Source organism: Saccopteryx bilineata, chromosome 3, assembly GCF_036850765.1.
Source record: "Saccopteryx bilineata isolate mSacBil1 chromosome 3, mSacBil1_pri_phased_curated, whole genome shotgun sequence".
NCBI classification, from domain to species: Eukaryota; Metazoa; Chordata; class Mammalia; order Chiroptera; family Emballonuridae; genus Saccopteryx; species Saccopteryx bilineata.
The window spans coordinates 99,330,113-99,349,797 of NC_089492.1; the positions used below are offsets into that span (position 1 = coordinate 99,330,113).

General features: G+C 37.6%; 1 protein-coding gene across 7 annotated transcripts in view; it reads left to right on the plus strand.

Moving 5' to 3' along the window:
- MTA3 (metastasis associated 1 family member 3) overlaps positions 1 to 19,685 on the plus strand; it is a 194,248-nt gene that overhangs the window by 130,608 nt on the left and 43,955 nt on the right. For 5 of the 7 annotated variants that reach the window (XM_066266992.1, XM_066266993.1, XM_066266994.1 and 2 more), the window contains exon 9: positions 16,526 to 16,714. The exons of the other annotated variants lie outside the window; for them this stretch is intronic. In XM_066266992.1, the coding sequence (XP_066123089.1) occupies positions 16,526 to 16,714 (189 nt within the window). The remainder of the gene's footprint in view (positions 1 to 16,525; positions 16,715 to 19,685) is intronic. 7 annotated transcript variants of the gene reach the window in all.

Sequence of the window (19,685 nt, forward strand, 5' to 3'; positions counted from 1 at the left end):
TACCCTAAAACAATCCACAGACTATTGAATTTTGTCTGACATGTCTCTCCAGTTCCTTCTCCAGTTCCTTCTCCATATTCTCTCCTGTTCCTGTGGGCTCCAGGTTGGCTGTGTCCTTGCTTTGGTTCCATAGTTTGCCTCCCGCCATAGGGCCTTTGCACTTTTAGTTCCCTTTGCCTGGAAACTCTCACAGCCCCACCAGTGAACTCTTAGTCTTTTTTCACATTCTGTCTAGTCCGTCAGTCTAGGCAGGTTACTTCGTGATGTTCTTACACAGAGGACCAGCCATGTTTCTCCATGTTAGTTGTTCACAATTAAACACTTGTATTTGTGATTATCTGCTTAGTGTCTGTTTTTCTCCTTCCTATCCCCCACATACCAGTTTGTAATATTCATTAACATAGTGACTATGTCTGTTTCCCCATTGTTGACTCCCTAGCACTAAACATTTTCCTGGAAAATATACTAGATGTTCAGTAAATAGTTGAGGATGAACAAATTAATTTTTATCTCTGAGACAGATTAAAAAAATAGGTCATTGGAGTATATTATTTCTATTCCATCGTTTTAAGCATTTTTTAATCATATATTGAGTGCATTTCACCACTAAAAGTGATGCATATTTGAATTCTAATATCGTTTTGTCATCAGAGCTATATACACACAATCTGAAGACCAGGAGTTATAGAAAGATTTAGATATCAGAAACACTTGTTTAAAAATTGTACATGTTGGCTTGTGTAGAATTATCTCAATATCAAGGAGAAACAGATTTTAAGTGGTAGCCATTGGAATATCTATGGGTCCTCTTTCGTTTTAATGAAAATTATAATTCATAAATAACATTTCATTATTGCTTAGAATATTTGACAAGGCATCGAACACATGTAGATCAAATACCAACATTTAGTATACTAAAATGAAGTTTTCTTTTTAATATTTGTTTGAATTTTCTTTTATTGACTCCCAAGTAAGTGATGCTTGATGGTGAATACCAAATGAGAGGCACACTGTGTAAACTATCAAACATCCTAAAATTTATTGTTACTATTAATGTTTTGTACTAAGTCTGAATGTATACATTAAAGAGATAAAGTCAACTCCCCTCTGGCTCAGACAGCGGAGTGCACTTTCCCTCCAAAGACTGAAGACTGTGTTTACTCAGCTGGAGGTAAAGAACAGATGAAGTCTGGCCAGAGCTCGGTGGGGCTGACTGGCTCTGGAGCAGAGAGTTGCAGATTGGTGGGTGCAAGCTGAATGGAGCAGACTGGACTGGAGGGGAGCAGCTCGGGAAGAGCAGGTCAGAGCAGAGCAGGTCAGAGCAGAGCAGAGCTGTCTAGCTGGAGAGGCATCTCAGCCCAGAACTGCCTTGCCCCAGGGCTGCCTCTTAGCCATGCTGTTTCGCAAAAGATTTGTATCACAATTGAACTGTTTGCACTGAATAAATTTCCCTTCTTTACCACCCCACCCCAATTTAATAAAATATGCACAACATAAAATTTACCATTTAGCCATTTGTAAGTGATTTGTAAGTGTACTTGTTTTCCTGCATCGAGTATCCACATTGTTGTGCAGCCATCACCACCATCCATCTACAGAACTTTTTCATTTTTCAAACTGAAATTTTGTACACAAATAGTAACTCCCCATTCCTCCATTCCCTAGACCAGGGGTCAGGAACCTTTTTGGCTGAGAGAGCCATGAATGCCACATATTTTAAAATGTAATTCTGTGAGAGCCATACAACGACCCGTGTACATTATGCATTATCCAATAAAAATTTGCTGTTGTCCCGGAGGACAGCTGTGATTGGCTCTAGCCACCCGCAACCATGAACATGAGCGGTAGGAAATGAATGGATTGTAACACATGAGAATGTTTTATATTTTTAACATTATTATTTTTCTTTATTAAAGATTTGTCTGCGAGCCAGATGCAGCCATCAAAAGAGCCACATCTGGCTCGTGAGCCATAGGTTCCTGACCCCACCCCTAGACCCTGGCAACCACAATTCTACTTCTTGTCTCTATGAATTTGACCACTCTAGATACCTCATTATAGGTGGAACCACACAATATTTGGCCTCTTGTGACTTGCTTATTTCACTTAAAGTTCATCCCTGTTGTAGCATATGTTACCATTTTCTTTTTTTTTTTTTAAGTGAGAGACAGAGAGAAGGACAGATAGGGACAGACAGATAGGAAGGAGAGAGATGAGAAGCATCAATTCGTTGTGGCACCTTAGTTGTTCATTGATTGCTTTCTTATATATACCTTGACGAGCGGGCTATAGCAGAGCGAGTGACCCCTTGCTCAAGGCAGCAACTTTTGGGCTTAAGCCAGCGTCCGTTTGGTCATGTCTATGATCCCATACTCAAGCTAGCAACCCTGCACTCAAGCTGATAAACCCTCGCTCAAACAGATGAGCTTTGCTCACGCCGGTTTCTCAGAGTTTTAAACTTGGGTCCTCTGTATCCCAGTCTGTTGCTCTATCCACTGCGCCACCATATGATCAGGCATTTTCTTCCTTTTTAAGACTGAATAATAATACTGCATTGTTTGTATATGTACCATATTTTGTTTACCCATTCACCCATCAATAGAAACTTGGGTTGCTTTTACCTTTGGCTGTTGAGAATAATGCTATAAACATGGGTGTACAAATAGATACACTTTTATGATTCTATGGTTTCCCCCTCACTGGAATTAGAGCTTATGATCTGTATAACCTTCTGCAAGTGACTTAACTTCCCAGTGTCTAAGTTTTCTCATCTATAATGGGAATAATAATAAAACCTATCTGCCTTGTGACACAGGGGGTTATGAATTAACAAGAAGAGGGTATCAGAGACATACATCTATAAGTCATTAATACATGTATCCAAGCATATAAAACTTGCAGGAACTGTAGTAGCTCCCCAGAGCGTGCTTTGAGGCTGGCTTTTCTGGGCCCTGGGTTCTCTGAGGGTGACATTGGCTGCCCAGATTGGGTGAAAGAAATCTGATTTATTACTATATCACAAATCTTTTTGAGTGTCCATCAAAATTCCAGAAGAAATGAGAGTCAACAATTTATGTGCCTTCATTTTAGGTAATGTTCACAAACACTGGGCTCTTATGCATCTTGAGGCCTCATCCCAGGCCCTGTGCTTGCTGGAAAAGAAAGCAGGTGATGCCTCAGTGTCTGAACAAGACCTCTTGCATCTTCTTAACAGCTTCCAGGAGAGTGTCTCTGAGTTACCATGTACCATCAGCTTCAGGATTAAATGAGATAATGCTTTGTAAATAATTTAGAACAGTGTCTGGCGCAATGTAAGAGCTCAATAAATATTAGTTGTTATTTTTGAGATGCAGTGCATTTTCCCCTCAATCTTTGTTGAGTCTCATTTACTTTCTTCTGATTTTATAGCCTTATTGATTTTCTAAAAGGGGTTTTATAATGCCATTTTTACTGTGTAATTGTAGATTATCAAGTTTGAACAGGGTTGTTAGGCTATAATTAACCATACATTTTAATATGATTGTTACAGGAAAATCACTCTATAATTTCTCCTTAAAACAAGCTATAATTTTTACAATAGAAATTTTCAAGAAAAACTTAGGAAAAGGAGAAAGTTGATTTAACCAATAGCAATTTTATTCTTTAGGTATTAACTTTTTGTAAAGATGGTAGCCATTAATATTACAATTGATTCTCTTTATTTGTGAGTCCTGTTAAAGTCACAGACTTCATTTAGGACCTGAGCGTCCTGGGAATTTGAGAACTTGCAAATCATAGTCATTACATTTTTTAAAGAAATGGTATTCAGCAGAATATATAAATCTTTTGGTTAACATTTTAGGCATCAACTTACACCAGAAATCTGTCTTTAAAATGAATATAAAATTGATAAAACTATCAATTAAGAAAAGGTCATACTGGAATAGAGTAAATCTAGTTCAGTGACTTACATCCTTATACAAAGGGAAACTTTAGACACAGACATGGACACAGGAAGAAGGCCAGGCAAAGAGACATAGGGAGCAGACAGCCACCTGCAAGCCAAGGAACTCCCGAGGCTACTAGGAACTAGAAGACAGGCCTGGAATGCCATCATATGGTACATGGCACCATCAACACTTTTGATTTCAAACTTCTGACCTTCATAACTATGAGACAATAAGTTCTGTTGTTCTGAGCCACCCAGATTGTGACACTTGTAGTGGCAGCCTTTGGAAACTAACACACCTCCACTAAGCATTGTCCAGGGAAGGAGCTGGAAAGCTTCCATTGAGTTATTTCCTCCATCACCATTTACTACCCTGTAGCCATTCTAGTAAACTACCAAATTGTCCATTACACCTCTGCCAACAATTCATTTGTAAAAAAAAAAAAAATTGATAAAACTAGAATTCATATAATTTTTAAAAAATCAGTTTGCTTATGAGTACTGTGTTTTCAAAGCTGTAAAATTATTTAGAAGTAATAGACCACCATTGCAGTAAAAAATATGAAACATGAAAATTCTCTTCTACATATGCCATTAAGGCAATAATATTCTACATTAGGCACACTTTGTTTGATGACCTATTGCAAATCAGAATTTTAAAATTATATTAAATGAGCTTAGAGATATTGTAAACTATCCTGGAAAAGTGTGTATGTTAGGGCCTATTTATCCATTCTTTTAAATCTAAGCTAAAATTAGTTTTTCTTTTTGGTATATATAACCTTTCACTCTGCTTTTCCTCCCATAAATTTAAGAAGCACCTGAAAAATCACTGTAGATCTGAACTTCAGGGAAATACTATGAAATAGTCTTAAGTTTTTTTGTCTAGGGTTAGTGGTGAAGAGATTTGGATTTATAAGTATGAGCTAACAAAGGCGTGTGTTTACAGTTTTTAAAAACTTTGTATTTTGCAATAATATAAAAATAATACTGTACTAAGACTTTCTTTATATCCTTCATCCAGATCCCCCAAATGTTAACATTTAGTACATTTTCTTTATCATTCTCTCTTTATATTACATATTGTTATTACTTCTGAACACTTTCAGAATAAGTTTTGGAATGGGTGTCCCATTGTTGTTAAGTATTTGAAGAGGTATTTCCTAAAAGAGTAAGGATATTCTTGTCTATAACCACAGTACAGTAGTCAGATTCAGGAAATAAATATTGCTGTAGCACCATTATCTAATTTCAAGGCTTTAGTCAGATTTGCTAATTGTATCAGTAATGTCCTTTAGAACAAAAAACATGTCCTGATTCAAGGTCTAATTGAGAATCACTTATTGAATTTAGTAGTCATATCTCTTTATTTTAATCCTGAATGAATGAACAGATTTTCATTGTCTCTGTCTTTCATAACCGTGGCCTTTTGGAGAGTACAGGCCATTATTATTGTTGTTGTTGTTACTATTACTAAATATCCCTCAATTATGTTTTAATTAGAATAAGATTTTAATTCCATTTAAAACCATTTTGGTCAGTTATGTCAGTCTAGGAGATTTTTCCAAAGTTTAAAATAATACAGTTTTTTATAGTATTTTTTTTTAATTAGAAAAACTTGCTATATCTTTAGCTGTAAGTAGCTTTTCATCCTTGTTTGTGTGGTTTCCTTTTTTTTCTTCACATTTTTATCAGAGATTACTCTTTTATTGTCCAGAAGAATGAGATTTCACTTTAGTTGATTTTGACTTTCTAAATTGTTTTTCTATTTATTTTTTCTTTATTGTTTTCCTCCTTCTACATTGCTCTGGGTTTACTCTGATATCCTATTCCAGATTTTTAAGACCAATTTTTAGTCCATTAATTTTATTTATCAATATTTAAAGTTGTAAATGTCCTTCTAATTATCACCTTGATAGCATCATGTATTTTGATATGTAGTATTTTCATTATCATCTGCTTTTAAGTATTTTCTCATTTATAATTTTACTTTTGATTGGAGGTTATGGCCAGAGAACATGTATGCTATGAATTCTTATAGTATGTTATGATTTCCTTTAGGGCCTGCAATACGGCCTTCCCTAGGATTTAGCTCTTCGGGTCCTACCCACTTGAATCTCAGCCTAGTAAAAAGGAAACTCTGTTTGAGTCTCTCCCGTGTAGGAGTCCACATAATGCCTTCAAGGTGAAAGCTAGTGCCAGTGTAGAAGCTCACTTCTCCTACCCCCTCTTCCTGAATTATCCTAGCCTCTGCTTGTCTTTGCTTGTTCTTCAGTGTCTTCACACAATTGTGTTATAGATTTATTTGTCTGGTTTGTGTCTAAAGTCAACCAGGGTGTAAAGAACCCACAGCTCTGCTCTTGGTAAGTTTGGAAATGACTTTTAGGGCTAAGAGGTTACCGTGGACTGTCACCCCATAGCTTTCTTGTGATCATGACCAAAAGGTGTGATGCACATGAGAACATAGCGCAGGGTGTTTTGTAGATTGATTTGAGTAAATGACAGTTAATTCTAAACAAATTTGTTGGTGAATGGGGAATTTTGTTTTGAGTACTATGCATTGAAGCAAAAATGGATTATAACATTTTTTATTTAGAAGTAATTTTCCCTTAATCATGGTTTGAAGTTTACTCATGGGAGTGTATATTCACCTTCTGCTTGGAAAAAAATCATATGCTCAATAATACTCATTAATTTTTAAACAAATTTGATATTCTGAATGCCGTAATTTGTGTTGGAGAGGTATACATGTAAAGTTTTTGTAAGAGTTGAGCAAATCAGTAGTTAATATTGACTATTTATGTGTATCAGTTAGCTGTTGTCAAAATAATGGTACATGATACAGGTTGAATTCCTAGGAAACAGACTTTGAGATATGCATGCAGGGAATTTATTAGGGAGGACCTTTGGGGTCAACACCTGTGGAAGAGAAGGGAAGGTGGCAGGATTTAACAGAGGGAGAAACTGAGCTATGGTACAGTCTGAGTGGAGGCCACAACTGACACCATGAGTTGCTCTGAAGTGTTGTCCCAAATCTGCGTGAAAGGCCAGGCATTTACACTCTTGCATGGTTGGATGCAGGCTGCTCCAGGAAGAGAGCATGGCCTTGGGTGATGACTCTTTCTTAAATTGAGATCATTCCAGAGAGGAACAACAGCTGAGGCCTGTTGTCTGTCATAGCACTTCTAGCACTGGCTGAATTCTTTATTCTCAAAGGAAAAACACAGTATCCATAATACAGCCCTGAATTTCAGTGGCTTATAACAAGCATTGATTTCCTGTATGCTCTTCCGCAGATTACCTAGAATTCTGCTGAAGTATACTGGGCTGATATAGGAGCCATTCTGCAGGTTGTGACCAGATCTCCTTCTTATATCTAGTCTTCTGTTGACAGAGTCAGTAGTAATACAAAAAAGCAAGTCTAAATGCAGCAGCACATGTCAGGGCTCTTTTAAGTCACATATCTAAACATCCTGTTGGCCAGTCATGTCACATGTCCAGGCCCAACAGCGGTAGACTAGAAGAATACCCTCTTATGGAGGTCCAGGGGAAGAAGTGATTGTTTGCTGAACAGTAACCCAGTCTACCATAGTGTGAATTCTGTTTAATGAACTAAAGATGAAAATTTCACTGCCAAGATTTCATTATGAGTCTTTCTCTTAAAATATTTCTATTTGTCATCTCCATCTGTTATGAATGAGATGAAATGTGACAGCACCTTCAGTGCTGTTTGGCAAAGAGCACAGCTTGTGTTGAGTTCTTATGATTTTAAAATTTAAATGTGAATGGATCTTGTGGTATGTTATCTGTATAGCTATTGAAAATTTGGTGACATTGTATTTACCTGGAAGGCAGACTTTCAATTTCTTTATGTTTAGTTTTTAAGTTTTTTTATTTTAAACTAAGGTATACAGCCTGACCTATGGTGGCGCAGTGGATAAAGCGTCGACCTGGAAATGCTGAGGTCGCCAGTTTGAAACCCTGGGCTTGCCTGGTCAAGGCACATATGGAAGTTGATGCTTCCTGCTCCTCTCCCCTTCTCTCTCTTTCTCTCTCCCCCCCCCTCTCCTTTCTAAAATGAATAAAAAAAAATTTACTAAACTAAGGTATACATACAGTAAAGGGTATTAAGTACCCTAAAATTTAGGTGCACAGCTTATACATTTTTACATATGTATACATGTAACCACCACTCAGGTCTAGATACAAAATCCTAACCCTGAATCTCAGAAAGGGTTCTCATGCCCCATCCACTTCAGTGGTCCCCATTACTCCCCTTCTGAGGTAATGACTATTCAGACTTCTCTCACCATCAATTGTTACTCTTCTTGAAGTCAATATAAATGGAATTAGCCAGTATGTCGTCTAGTATGTGTAGCTTTTTGAGTTTTTATTATCTTACTGATTAACCATAGTCATTGGTTATTTGTCAGACTCTTGCATCTTCTCTTTGCTTATTTCTGTGAGTTTTACTGGGTGGTGTTTCTTCTTTTTAGAAAGTATCTTCTGTGTTTTAATTAAATTTTTTCAGAGTAGGATTAGAGTATAAAAGTCCACTCAAAAGAAACTGCTATGTGTGTCAGAAAGATGGAGCTAATAGGGACTCCTAGAAAACAATATCATCCCCTGGTTTCCCTTGTAAAGTTGGTCATTGATTTCAACAGAATTATTCCCTAGGAATTCCACAGTGCGTGTGCCTGGTGGGATGTTTATTTTGGACACATATTGATCATTACTGCATTCTTCTCTGGGCTGTGGAACAAATGTGGACTTTGGTGCTTTCACAACTCTTGGAGACTTGTGAGTCCGATCCATTCTTTCCATTTGATCTGTGTCACAGAGCAAGAACTAATCTTCCAAAAGCAAATGGGTACTTCATTGTTCAGTAACAAACACACTCTGTAAAGAACAGCCATTTAATCACTTGGGATTTTGGTCATAACCACTTATTAAGACTAAGAAATTACTTTAGTTCTTTGGAGCCTTATTAGATAATAGCTCATTATCAATTTTAAAAGTGCCTATAAGAAAAGCATTTTCATTCATCTAACATGAACAAAAGACTGAAAATCCACTCATGCTTTGAGTGGTTGGTATAATACCAGCTGAGAAAAACTCATTTAATTCTGTCACTTTTGGTTTCAGAACACCTATTAATTATAAAAATTACTTCTACCTCCTAAGGAATCTCAGGAGCATAGTTAATTTGTGTGATTATTGATTTTGAATACCATTTAATCTTTTTTAGTGTTGTTACTCATTGTAAATGTAGGAGTTTTAAAAATAATCATTTATGAAAATACATTGTTAATGGAAGGAATCCCTAAATGCTGTTGACCTTTCTTTTCATTTTCATAGGTCATACATCCAGAAACAATAATCCTTTAGTTTCAGGGGTGCTGTGGAAGTGCATAAGAGTGTACACTGCAGTGACCCTGCCGCAGCTGTCCAGTGAGAGAGTTGGCTAGAGAAGTGAGGTTTGATTCTGGAGAGGGCGGAGCACAAGCAGAGCATAAACATTAATTCTAACATTTTAATAAACCCTGCTACAGAAGCATGGGGAGAAATTCACTTGAAAGTTGAAGTTATTATTCCATGATTGTGACACATACAGCAAAAAACTATATATGGTCAGTCTTAGCTGTGATTATAACTGGGAAATTGATAATGAAACCACTACTTGCTTTTATTTTCTGAAATCCAGTGAATTTTTTCTTGTTGTTTTTTTTTTTTTAAATAGCAGTTGACAGTCAGTATTGTATTAGTTTCAGGTGCATTGCATTGTGGTTAGATATTTATATACTTTATGAAGTCATCCCCCTGTAAGTTTAGTACCCACCCAGCACCATACACAGTTATTACAATATTATTGACTATATTCCCTTTGCTGTACTTACATCCCCATGGCTATTCTGTAACAGCCAATTTGTTCTTCTTAATCCCTTCACCATTTTCACCCAGCCCCGTCACACCACCTCCCACCTATCAATCATCAGTTTGTTCTCTGTATTTGAGCCTTTTTCTGTTTTGTTCATTTATTTTGTTTTTTAGATTTCACATGTAAGTGAAATCTTATGGTACTCGTCTTTCTCTGACATTTCACTTAGCCTAATACTTGTTAGGTCTATCCATGCTGTCACAAAGGGTAAGATTTCTTCCTTTTTTACGGTGAGGAATATTCCATAGTGTAAAAGTACCACAGCTTATTTTTACTCCCTCACCTAGTGATAAACACTTGGGCTGCTTCCAAATCATGGCTATTGTAAATAATGCTGCAGTAAACATAGGGGTGCATATATTCTTTCAAATCAGTGTTTCAGGTTTCTTTAGATGTATTCCCAGAAGTGGAATCACTGGGTCATAAGGCAGTTCCATTTTTAATTTTTTGAGGTAATTCCATTCTTCTTTCTACAGTGGCTGCACCAATCTGTGTTCTCACCAAAGTGCACAAGGGTTCCCCTTTCTCCACATCCTTGCCAACACTTGTTTATTGATTTATTTATGCTAGCCATTCTGACAGGTGGTGAGGTGATATTGTGGTTTTAATTTTCATTTCTCTGATGATTAGTGGCATGTGTCTATTGACCATCTGTATGACTTCTTTGGAGAAGTGTTTATTTAGGTCCTTTGCCCATTTTTATGTTTTTGTTTTGTTTTGTTTTTTGTATTTTTTCTGAAGTTAGAAATGAGGAGGCAGTCAGACTCCTGCATGCACTCGACTGGGATCCACCCGGCATATCCACCAGTGGGCGATGCTCTGCCCATCTGGGGCATTGATCCCTTGCTGCCGGAGCCATTCTAGTGCCTGAGGCAGAGGCCATGGAGCTGTCCTCAGTGCTCCAGCCAACGTTGTTCCAATGGAGCCTTGGCTGCAGGAGGAGAAGAGAGAGATAGAAAGAAAGGAGAGAGGGAAGGGTGGAGAAGCAGATGGGCACTTCTCCTGTTGGCCTGACTGGAAATTGAACCCGGGACTTCCACATGCTGTGCCAATGCTCTACTGCTAAGCCAACCGGCCAGGGCCCCTTTGCCCATTTTTAAATAGGATTTTTTTTTGGTGTTGAGTTTTATAAGTTCTTTATAAATTTTGGATAATAACCCCTTATCAGATGTATGTTATCTAATTCAGTGAATTATCTTTTCATTTTGTTGATGGTTTCCTTTGCTGTGCAAAAACTTGTTAGTTTGATGTAATCCCATTTGTTTATTTTTTCTTTTGTTTTCCTTACCTGAAGAGATATATCAGAAAAAATATTAGTAAGAGAAATGTCCAAGATTTTTATTGTCTATGTTTTCTTCTAGGATTTTTTAGGGTATCGAGTCTTACATTTAAGTCTTTAATCCACTTTGAGTTTATTTTTGTATATCTATAGATATATTTTCATCTTTTTCAAGTGAGAGTAGGGGAAATAGAGAGAGATTCCCTCATGCACGCCAACCAGGATCCACCTGGCAACCCCCATCTGGGACCATGCTCACAACTGAGCTATTTTTAGTGCCTGAAGTGGAGGTTTTATGGAGCCATCCTCAGTACCCATGACTGTGAGAGGAAGAGACAATCAGGAAGAGAAATTAAGAAAACAATCCTGTTTACAACTGCATAAAAAACTAAAATTAAATACTTAAGAATAAATTTAACCAAGGAGGTAAAAGATCTGTACTTGGAAAATTATAAGACACTGATGACAGAAAATGAAGAAGATACAAATAAATGGAAGCATATACTGTGCTCATAGATAGGAAGAATTAACACTGTTAAAATGTCCATACTACCCATAGCAATCTATGGATTCAACACAATCCCTATCAATGTACTAGTTTCACAGAACTAGAACAAATATTCCAAAAACTTATATGGAATCACAAAAGACCCCAGATAGCCACAGCAGTCTTGAGAAAGAAGAATAAAGTAGGAGAAATTACACTACTCAATTATCAAGCTATACTACAAGGCTAGAGTAATCAAAACATCATGGTACTAGCATAAAAACGGACATATAGGTCAATGGAACAGAATAAAGAGCCCAGAAATAAACCCACGCCTATATGGTCAATTAATATTTGGTAAGTACTATGTCATTTGCAAATAATGACATTATACTGCTTTCTTTCCAATTTGAGTGACTTTTGTTTCTTTTTCTGGTCTGCTGTGGTTAAGACTTCTAATACTGTGTTGAATAAAGTGGTGAAAATGAACATTCTGGTCTTGTTCCTGATCTTAAGGAAAATGCTTTTAGTTTTCCCCATTGACTACATTGTTAGCTGTGTATCTGTCATATACGGCCTGTATTATGTTGAGGTATGTTCCCTCTAATCCCATCTTCCTTAGAATTTTTATCATAAATGGATATTAGATTTTGTCATATGCTTTCTCTGCATCTGTTGATATGGTTATATCATTTTTGTCCTTCATTTTGTTTACGTGATGTATCATGTTAATTGATTTGCAGATATTGAACAAACCTGCATCCTAGGAATAAATCTCACTTGATCATAGTATATGATCTTTGTAATGTATTGCTGTATTTGGTTTGCTAATATTGTATTGAAGATTTTTGCATTTATGTTCATCTAGGGATATTGACCTATAATTTTCTTAGTTTATAACGCCTTTGTCTGGTTTTGGAATATAAAGTGAGCTTGGGAATCTTCTTCTCTTAAATTTTTTAGAATAGTTTGAGAAGAATAGATGTTAATTCTTCTTTGATGATTGGTAAAATTAACCTGAGAGGCCATATGGTCCAATACTTTAGTTTGTAGGGAGTTTCTTTTTATTACAGATACGATTTTATTAGTAGTTATTGGTCTGCTCAGGTTTTTTACTTCTTGACTCAGTCTTGGAAGATTCTGTGTTTTTAGTAATTGATCCACATCTTCCATATTGTCTAATTTGTTGGCATATAATTGTTCTTTTTTTCTTTTTTTTTTTTATTAAGTGAGAGGTGGGTAAGTAGACAGTCTCCCGTATGTGCCTCAACCGGGATCCACCCAGCAAGCCCCCACTGGGTGACTCTCTGCCCTTTTGGGGCTGCTGCTCTGTTGCTTGGCAACTGAGCTATTTTAGCATCTGAGGCGAGGCCTGGGCCATCCTCAGCACCCAGGGCCAACTTGCTTGAACCATTGAGCCATGGCTGCAAGAAGGAGGGACTGTGTTGAATCCGATGGTAACCTTTCCTGTGTGCCCTGAGTGGGAATTGAACCTGGGACATCCACATGCCAGGCGGATGTTCTACCACTGAGCCAAACGGCCAGGGCCAGCATACAATTGATAGTATTTTCTTATTATCCTTTGTATTTCTGTGGTGTTAGTTGTTCCTTCTCTTTCATTTCTAATTTTATTTGGGTCCTCTCTTTTTTTTGAGTCTGGTTAACGGTTTTTCAATTTTGCTATCTTTTCATCATACCAACTCTTGGTTTCATTGATTTTTTGTATTATATTTTAGACCTGTATTTCATTTATTTCCACTCTGATCTTTATTGTTACCTTCGTTCTACTCACTTTGGGCTTTGTTTTTCTTTTTCTAGTTTCTTTAGGTGTAAGTGTAGATCATTTGAGTCCAATGGTTTAAGTGAGGTGTTAACCCTTGTTAAAGCAGTTAGTCACTATACCTAAGCATGTCTACATGTCCTAAATCCTGCCTTTAGCTCTGTCAAAAAATTTATATTCTATACTCTTATATTTTAATGTATCACAGTATAAATATATTTTTCATGTATACTTTTGCTAGTAATTTTTCTTTAATTTTTTTTTTAATTTTTTTTTTTTTATTTAATTTTTTCATTTTTCTGAATCTGGAAACGGGGAGAGACAGTCAGACAGACTCCCGCATGCGCCCGACCGGGATCCACCCGGCACGCCCACCAGGGGCGAAGCTCTGCCCACCAGGGGGCGATGCTCTGCCCATCCTGGGCGTCGCCATATTGCGACCAGAGCCACTCTAGCGCCTGAGGCAGAGGCCACAGAGCCATCCCCAGCGCCCGGGCCATCTCTGCTCCAATGGAGCCTTGGCTGCAGGAGGGGAAGAGAGAGACAGAGAGGAAAGCGCGGCGGAGGGGTGGAGAAGCAAATGGGCGCTTCTCCTGTGTGCCCTGGCCGGGAATCGAACCCGGGTCCTCCGCACGCTAGGCCGACGCTCTACCGCTGAGCCAACCGGCCAGGGCAGTAATTTTTCTTTAAACAGATGTTAGTTGATAATTCTGCTCTTGTACCAGGAAATAAGTGTCTACCGTATACTTAGTGATCACTTAGGAACTAAGTTTCTTTTTTTGGTTTTTTTTGTTTGTTTGTTTGTTTTTACAGAGACAGAGTCAGAGAGAGGGATAGGAACAGACAGGAACGGAGAGAGATGAGAAGCATCAATCATTAGTTTTTTGTTGTGACACCTTAGTTGTTCATTGATTGCTTTCTCATATGTGCCTTGACCGTGGGGCTACAGCAGACTGAGTAACCCCTTGCTCCAGCCAGTGACCTTGGGTCCAAGCTGGTGAGCTTTTGCTCAAACCGGATGAGCCTGCGCTCAAGCTAGCAACCTTGGGGTGTCAAACCTGGGTCCTCCTCATCCCAGTCCAACGCTCTATTCACTGTGCCACCGCCTGGTCAGGCAGGAACTAAGTTGTTTTTGTTGTTGTTGTTGTTTAAAAAACTTAGTCTTTTTTTTTTTAAGATTTTATTTATTCATTTTAGAGAAGGAGGGAGAGAGGGAGGGGAGGAGCAGGAAGCATCAACTCCCTTATGTGCGTTGACTGGGCAAGCCCAGGGTTTCAAACCGGCGACCTCAGCATTCCAGGTCGACGCTTTATCCACTGCGCCACCACAGGTCAGGCAGGAACTAAGTTTTAAGATTTGTCACATAGATGTGACACCTCCTCATTTGTGAAGTATTTAATATATATCAGAAGATACTTTGTGAAAAAAAGGGGGTGCAAGTTTTGGCTTTCGTATGTTAGAAAGTTCAAACAGAACTAGTTCTTAACTTGGCAAAGATTTGATCACCTTGTTGGCAAGATTTGTACCACATCTACGTGCTTTTCCAGAGACAGAGCTAATCATTCTGTTTTATCAGGCAATTTTCCTGCTACAAATACAAATGTACGCATATGTTATGGATAAATCTCTTTCTCTCCAGTAGAAAAGCCATCAAGTTTTTCAAAATTTTAAGTTTTAAAGTTTTTGGAACCTTTTATTCTTTGCTTCTGATGCGAAGGAAATGCTAGACCCAAGGTACTTGTGCAAAAAGCTGGTTATATCATCGTAACCTATCTTTTCTCCTTTCAGATTATCGCTTTTCCTTGAAATATAGGAAACTCTGACAAATCTAGCTGTTTCAAGCATGTTTGGTCCTCTATTCTTTTTTTTCTTTTTTTTTAAGACAGAGAGTCAGAGAGAGGGATAGACAGGGACAGACAGACAGGAACAGAGAGATGAGAAGCATCAATCATTAGTTTTTCGTTGCGACACCTTAGCTGTTCATTGATTGCTTTCTCATATGTTCCTTGCTTGAGCCAGCGACCTTGGGTCCAAGCTGGTGAGCTTTGCTCAAACCAGATGAGCCCGCGCTCAAGCTGGAAACCTCGGGGTCTTGAACCTGGGTCCTCCGCATCCCAGTCTGACGCTCTATCCACTGCACCACCTCCTGGTCAGGCTCTTTTTTTTTTTTTTAAGTGAGAGGTGGGAGATAGAGGGACAGACTTCCACATGCGCCCTGACTGGGATCCGCCTAGCAGCCCCCATCTGGGGCTAATGCTTTGCCCATCTGGGGCTCTTCTTGCAGCCGAGCTATTTTTAGCTCCTGAGGTGAAGGCTCGGCAGAGCCATCCTCAGTGCCCCAGTTCATGTGCTCGGACCAATTGAGCCATGGCTGCAGGAAGAGGAGAGAGAAAGAGAGAGAGAGGAAAGGGAGGAGTGGAGAAGCAGATGATTGCTTCTCCTGTGTGCCCTGACCAGGAATCAAACCCAGGACATCCACATGCCAGGTCAGCACTCTACCACTGAGCCAACTGGCCAGGGCCTGGTCCTCTATTTTTTATCTTAAAAAAATCAACCATGTTAACTGTTTAACATGGATAGGTAATATGTTTTGTTTATTTTTCATAGCTGTGTTATTTTGTCATTCTTAGTTCTATTGATTTATTTCCATTTCTCCCTTGTTAGTACATCATTCTCTTAATCCATCCTGAAAATTATTTTTATCACTCTGATACATAATCTATTTTTCCCTTATTCAGGAAGGCTGTGTTAGCCTTGTATAGTAGCTGAAGTGACTTTGGCATTTTTAATAGACAACATTATGAAACTTACTGAGTTCCCAATTTAATGTATGGAGATCCTAGATCTTTATGGTTAAGTTGCTATAACAAATGGAAGCATTTTTTTAAATGCACACCTTAAGGAGGCCCAAATGAACATTTTCTTGAAGCAGTAAATAACATTTTAAATAATTGTTAATAATTACTCAAATTTTTTTAATTTTTGAAAAAAATAAATGCTACGTAAGTATATTGTTTAATTCAGTGCATCATGCACTTTAGTATTTCTGTTCTTCATTAATCTGGGAAGTTTGCATTTATGGCTGATCTTTTGTCTCCATTTGTTTTCTTTAGTTTCATGCTATGGATACACTGTATAGACACAGCTATGATTTGAGCAGTGCAATTAGTGTCTTAGTGCCACTTGGAGGACCTGTTTTATGTAGAGATGAAATGGAAGAATGGTCAGCCTCTGAAGCTAGTTTATTTGAAGAGGCACTGGAAAAATATGGCAAAGACTTCAATGATATACGTCAAGACTTTGTAAGTAGAAAATTGTGAATAATATAAAATGTTGAGGTGGGAATATCCTATTTGTTTTAGAAATCTGGTAAACCTAAAAGCATTTACTTAGCAAGTTTGTGACTTAGTAATTTTCCTCTGCTTAATATAGAATGAAGGCCAGTATTATAAAGGGAAAAATTAGTAATTGTGAGTAAGACCCAGGGCCAGGTAACCCTGAGTTCTTGCTGTAAACCTTGGCTGTATGAATTCATCATCTTAACCTCTGATTTCTAAGTTTAAAATATGGACAGAGTATCTAACCGTTTGCACTAAATATGGTGATTCCTGCTTCTTAAGCTTGTTTCCCTCATTTAGACCTTCAATATTTTTCTAGCTTTCTGACTAATTTGATATAGACTTTTTAATGTGGAAATAACCTGTAAAGCAGAATAGAAGAATTTGCTTTATAGGTTTTCAATCTTTGACTCCTCTTAATGATATGCAGTATCTTATTTGTCTTTTAAATACTAGATAATCTTTCCTGCTATTATGTACTTTCTTTTGTCTTTGTATTTGTGGAATTGCTATCTTTAATTTAATTAAGTATACAATCTCTTTGAAATGGAGAAATTTCCATTTGAAAAGGCCATAAATAGATTTCCAGAGCAGTCATTCTTTTTAAAAAAAATTATGACAATAGACTCTTTATAGATTGGGAAGTATTTGATATGAACTAATAATATCTTGCCTTTTATGTTGTTGAATTTTTGTTTGAATTATTTCTGAAACAAAATTATTGCTTATTACTATGGATACATTGAATTCCAAACATGATAATTAAAGCTGTTAGTGTCACTGACATTTGTTCTTTTGGCAAAACTTCACTCATACCCAGATTGTTATATGTCGTGATTTCAATTTATAGGACGTGCAGGTGAGAATTTAAAATGCATTGGTGGCATTTAGCTTCATTACACCAGTGCAATGTTATTAATATAGCAGTTATTTAATAAATATAGCTATACCACTAAATAGAAACCATAAAAACAAAATCCCCTAAAGAACCAAATCTGCAGGTCTGACAAAGGAATGGAAGATGAGAAACACTAAAACGAAACTACTTTCCCTGCACTGAGTGTGACATGCTCATTTTTTGTTATAGTAATCCTTCTGGACTCATTTCAGTTCAGCAAATGTCTGTTGAGCATCTGCAAAATGCCAGGCCTTCAGGTAGGCACTAGGCACACAACAGAAACTTAACATGACTTCAGGGAATGAGGTCATTGTCAAAATCAAGAGACTGAAACACATACACACAACTAAAACAAAATGTTATTTCTGTCAGTAGCGTGAACAAGTGTTGTGGGGTATTGGGAGGGAAACTATCAGTTGTGCCAGTCAGATCAGAAATGACTCACAGAGTTAACTGGCATTTTAGCTGGATCACTAATGGTAAAGGCAGAAAATCGCAAATTGAAAAGTATGCATGAGGTGTGAAATTTGTGGACAGCACTCCCAGACATCTAACACAGGACTAGGAAGTAATTCTCTGAAGAGTAGGTTGGTGCAATATAGTCAGGCACAGAGGCTGACATTGATATGAGTTTGAATAACAGACCAGTAATAATGCTGTTAGATGGTTTTGTTACCTTTACGGTAATAGTTTGCTATTATCCTTTTAAAGCCTGTGGGATGGATCTGTAGTAATGTCCCCTCATATTCTCGATGCTGATAATTTAGATCTTTTTTCCTTATTAGTCTGGCCTAGGGGTGTCTCAATTTTATTGCGCTTTGCAAAGAACCAATTTTGGTTTGATTGACTTCTATTTCATTAATTTCTGCTTTTGTGTTTATTATTTCCTTCCTTCAGCTTGCTTTGGGCTACTGAGCTTTGTTCTCTTCTAGTGTCTTTGTAAGGTTGAAGCTTAGGTCATTTTTTGGAAACATTCTAAAGCAGTCATTTATTGGTAGCATGTTTAGCTAACAATGAGTTCAGCTTTGCCTTAAAAAGATATTTTATTTTTGGAGAATTCTTTTTGTTTTCTCTTTTAATACTCTCAAGATGCTTATTTGGCTTACGCAATTTCTGATAAGAATGTTCCTATGTAAGTCAACGTTTCTGTTTCTTTTTGTTCGTGATAACTCTTGACTCTTGGTTTTAGCAGTTTGACTACTATATTGTGCCTGAGTGTGTTTTCCTTTGTAATTGTTCTACTTAGTTTCCTAGAGCTGAGCTTTCCTGTTTGTGTATTAGTTTGGATAATTTGTATTGATTTATCTGCTAGTACACTAATTCTTTTCTTTGCTATATCCAGTATACTGATAAACTTGTTAAAGGAATTCTTCAAATGTGATAGCATGTTTTATTCTAACATTTATATTTTATTCTTTTTTATGCTTTCTCTTTGTATTTAAATTCCATCACTTTGTGTTGTCCCCCTTTTCATCTAGAATTTTCAGTATATTAATTACAGTTTGATATCTGATATTTTCAATATTTGGGTCATAGTGAGGTCTGTCTCTGTTGCCTGATTTATTTCTTGAAAATGGAACATTTATTTCCATGCTATTTTTAATGTCTTATAATAAATAAATGTTTTATATATTTTGGATGTGGAACATCCCGTGTAAACAACAACATAGGGCCCTGGCTGGTTGGCTCAGTGGTAGAGCGTTGGCCTAGTGTGTGGATGCCCTGGGTTCGATTTCCAGTCAGGGCACACAGGAGAGGTGCCCATCTGCTTCTCCACCCCTCCCCCTTTTGCTTTTCTCTCTCTCTCTCTCCCTCCCCCCCCCATCCTGCAGCCCATCCTGCAGCCATGGCTCATTAGAGTGAGTTGGCCCTGGGTGTTGAGGAGGTCTCCATGGCCTCACCTCAGTGCTAAAAACAGCTCAGTTGTTGAGCAATGAATTAACACCCCAGATGGGCAAAGCATCGCCCCCTAATGGGTTTGCTGGGTGGATCCTGGTCGGGGCACACGTAGGAGTTTGTTTCTGCCTCTCCTCTACT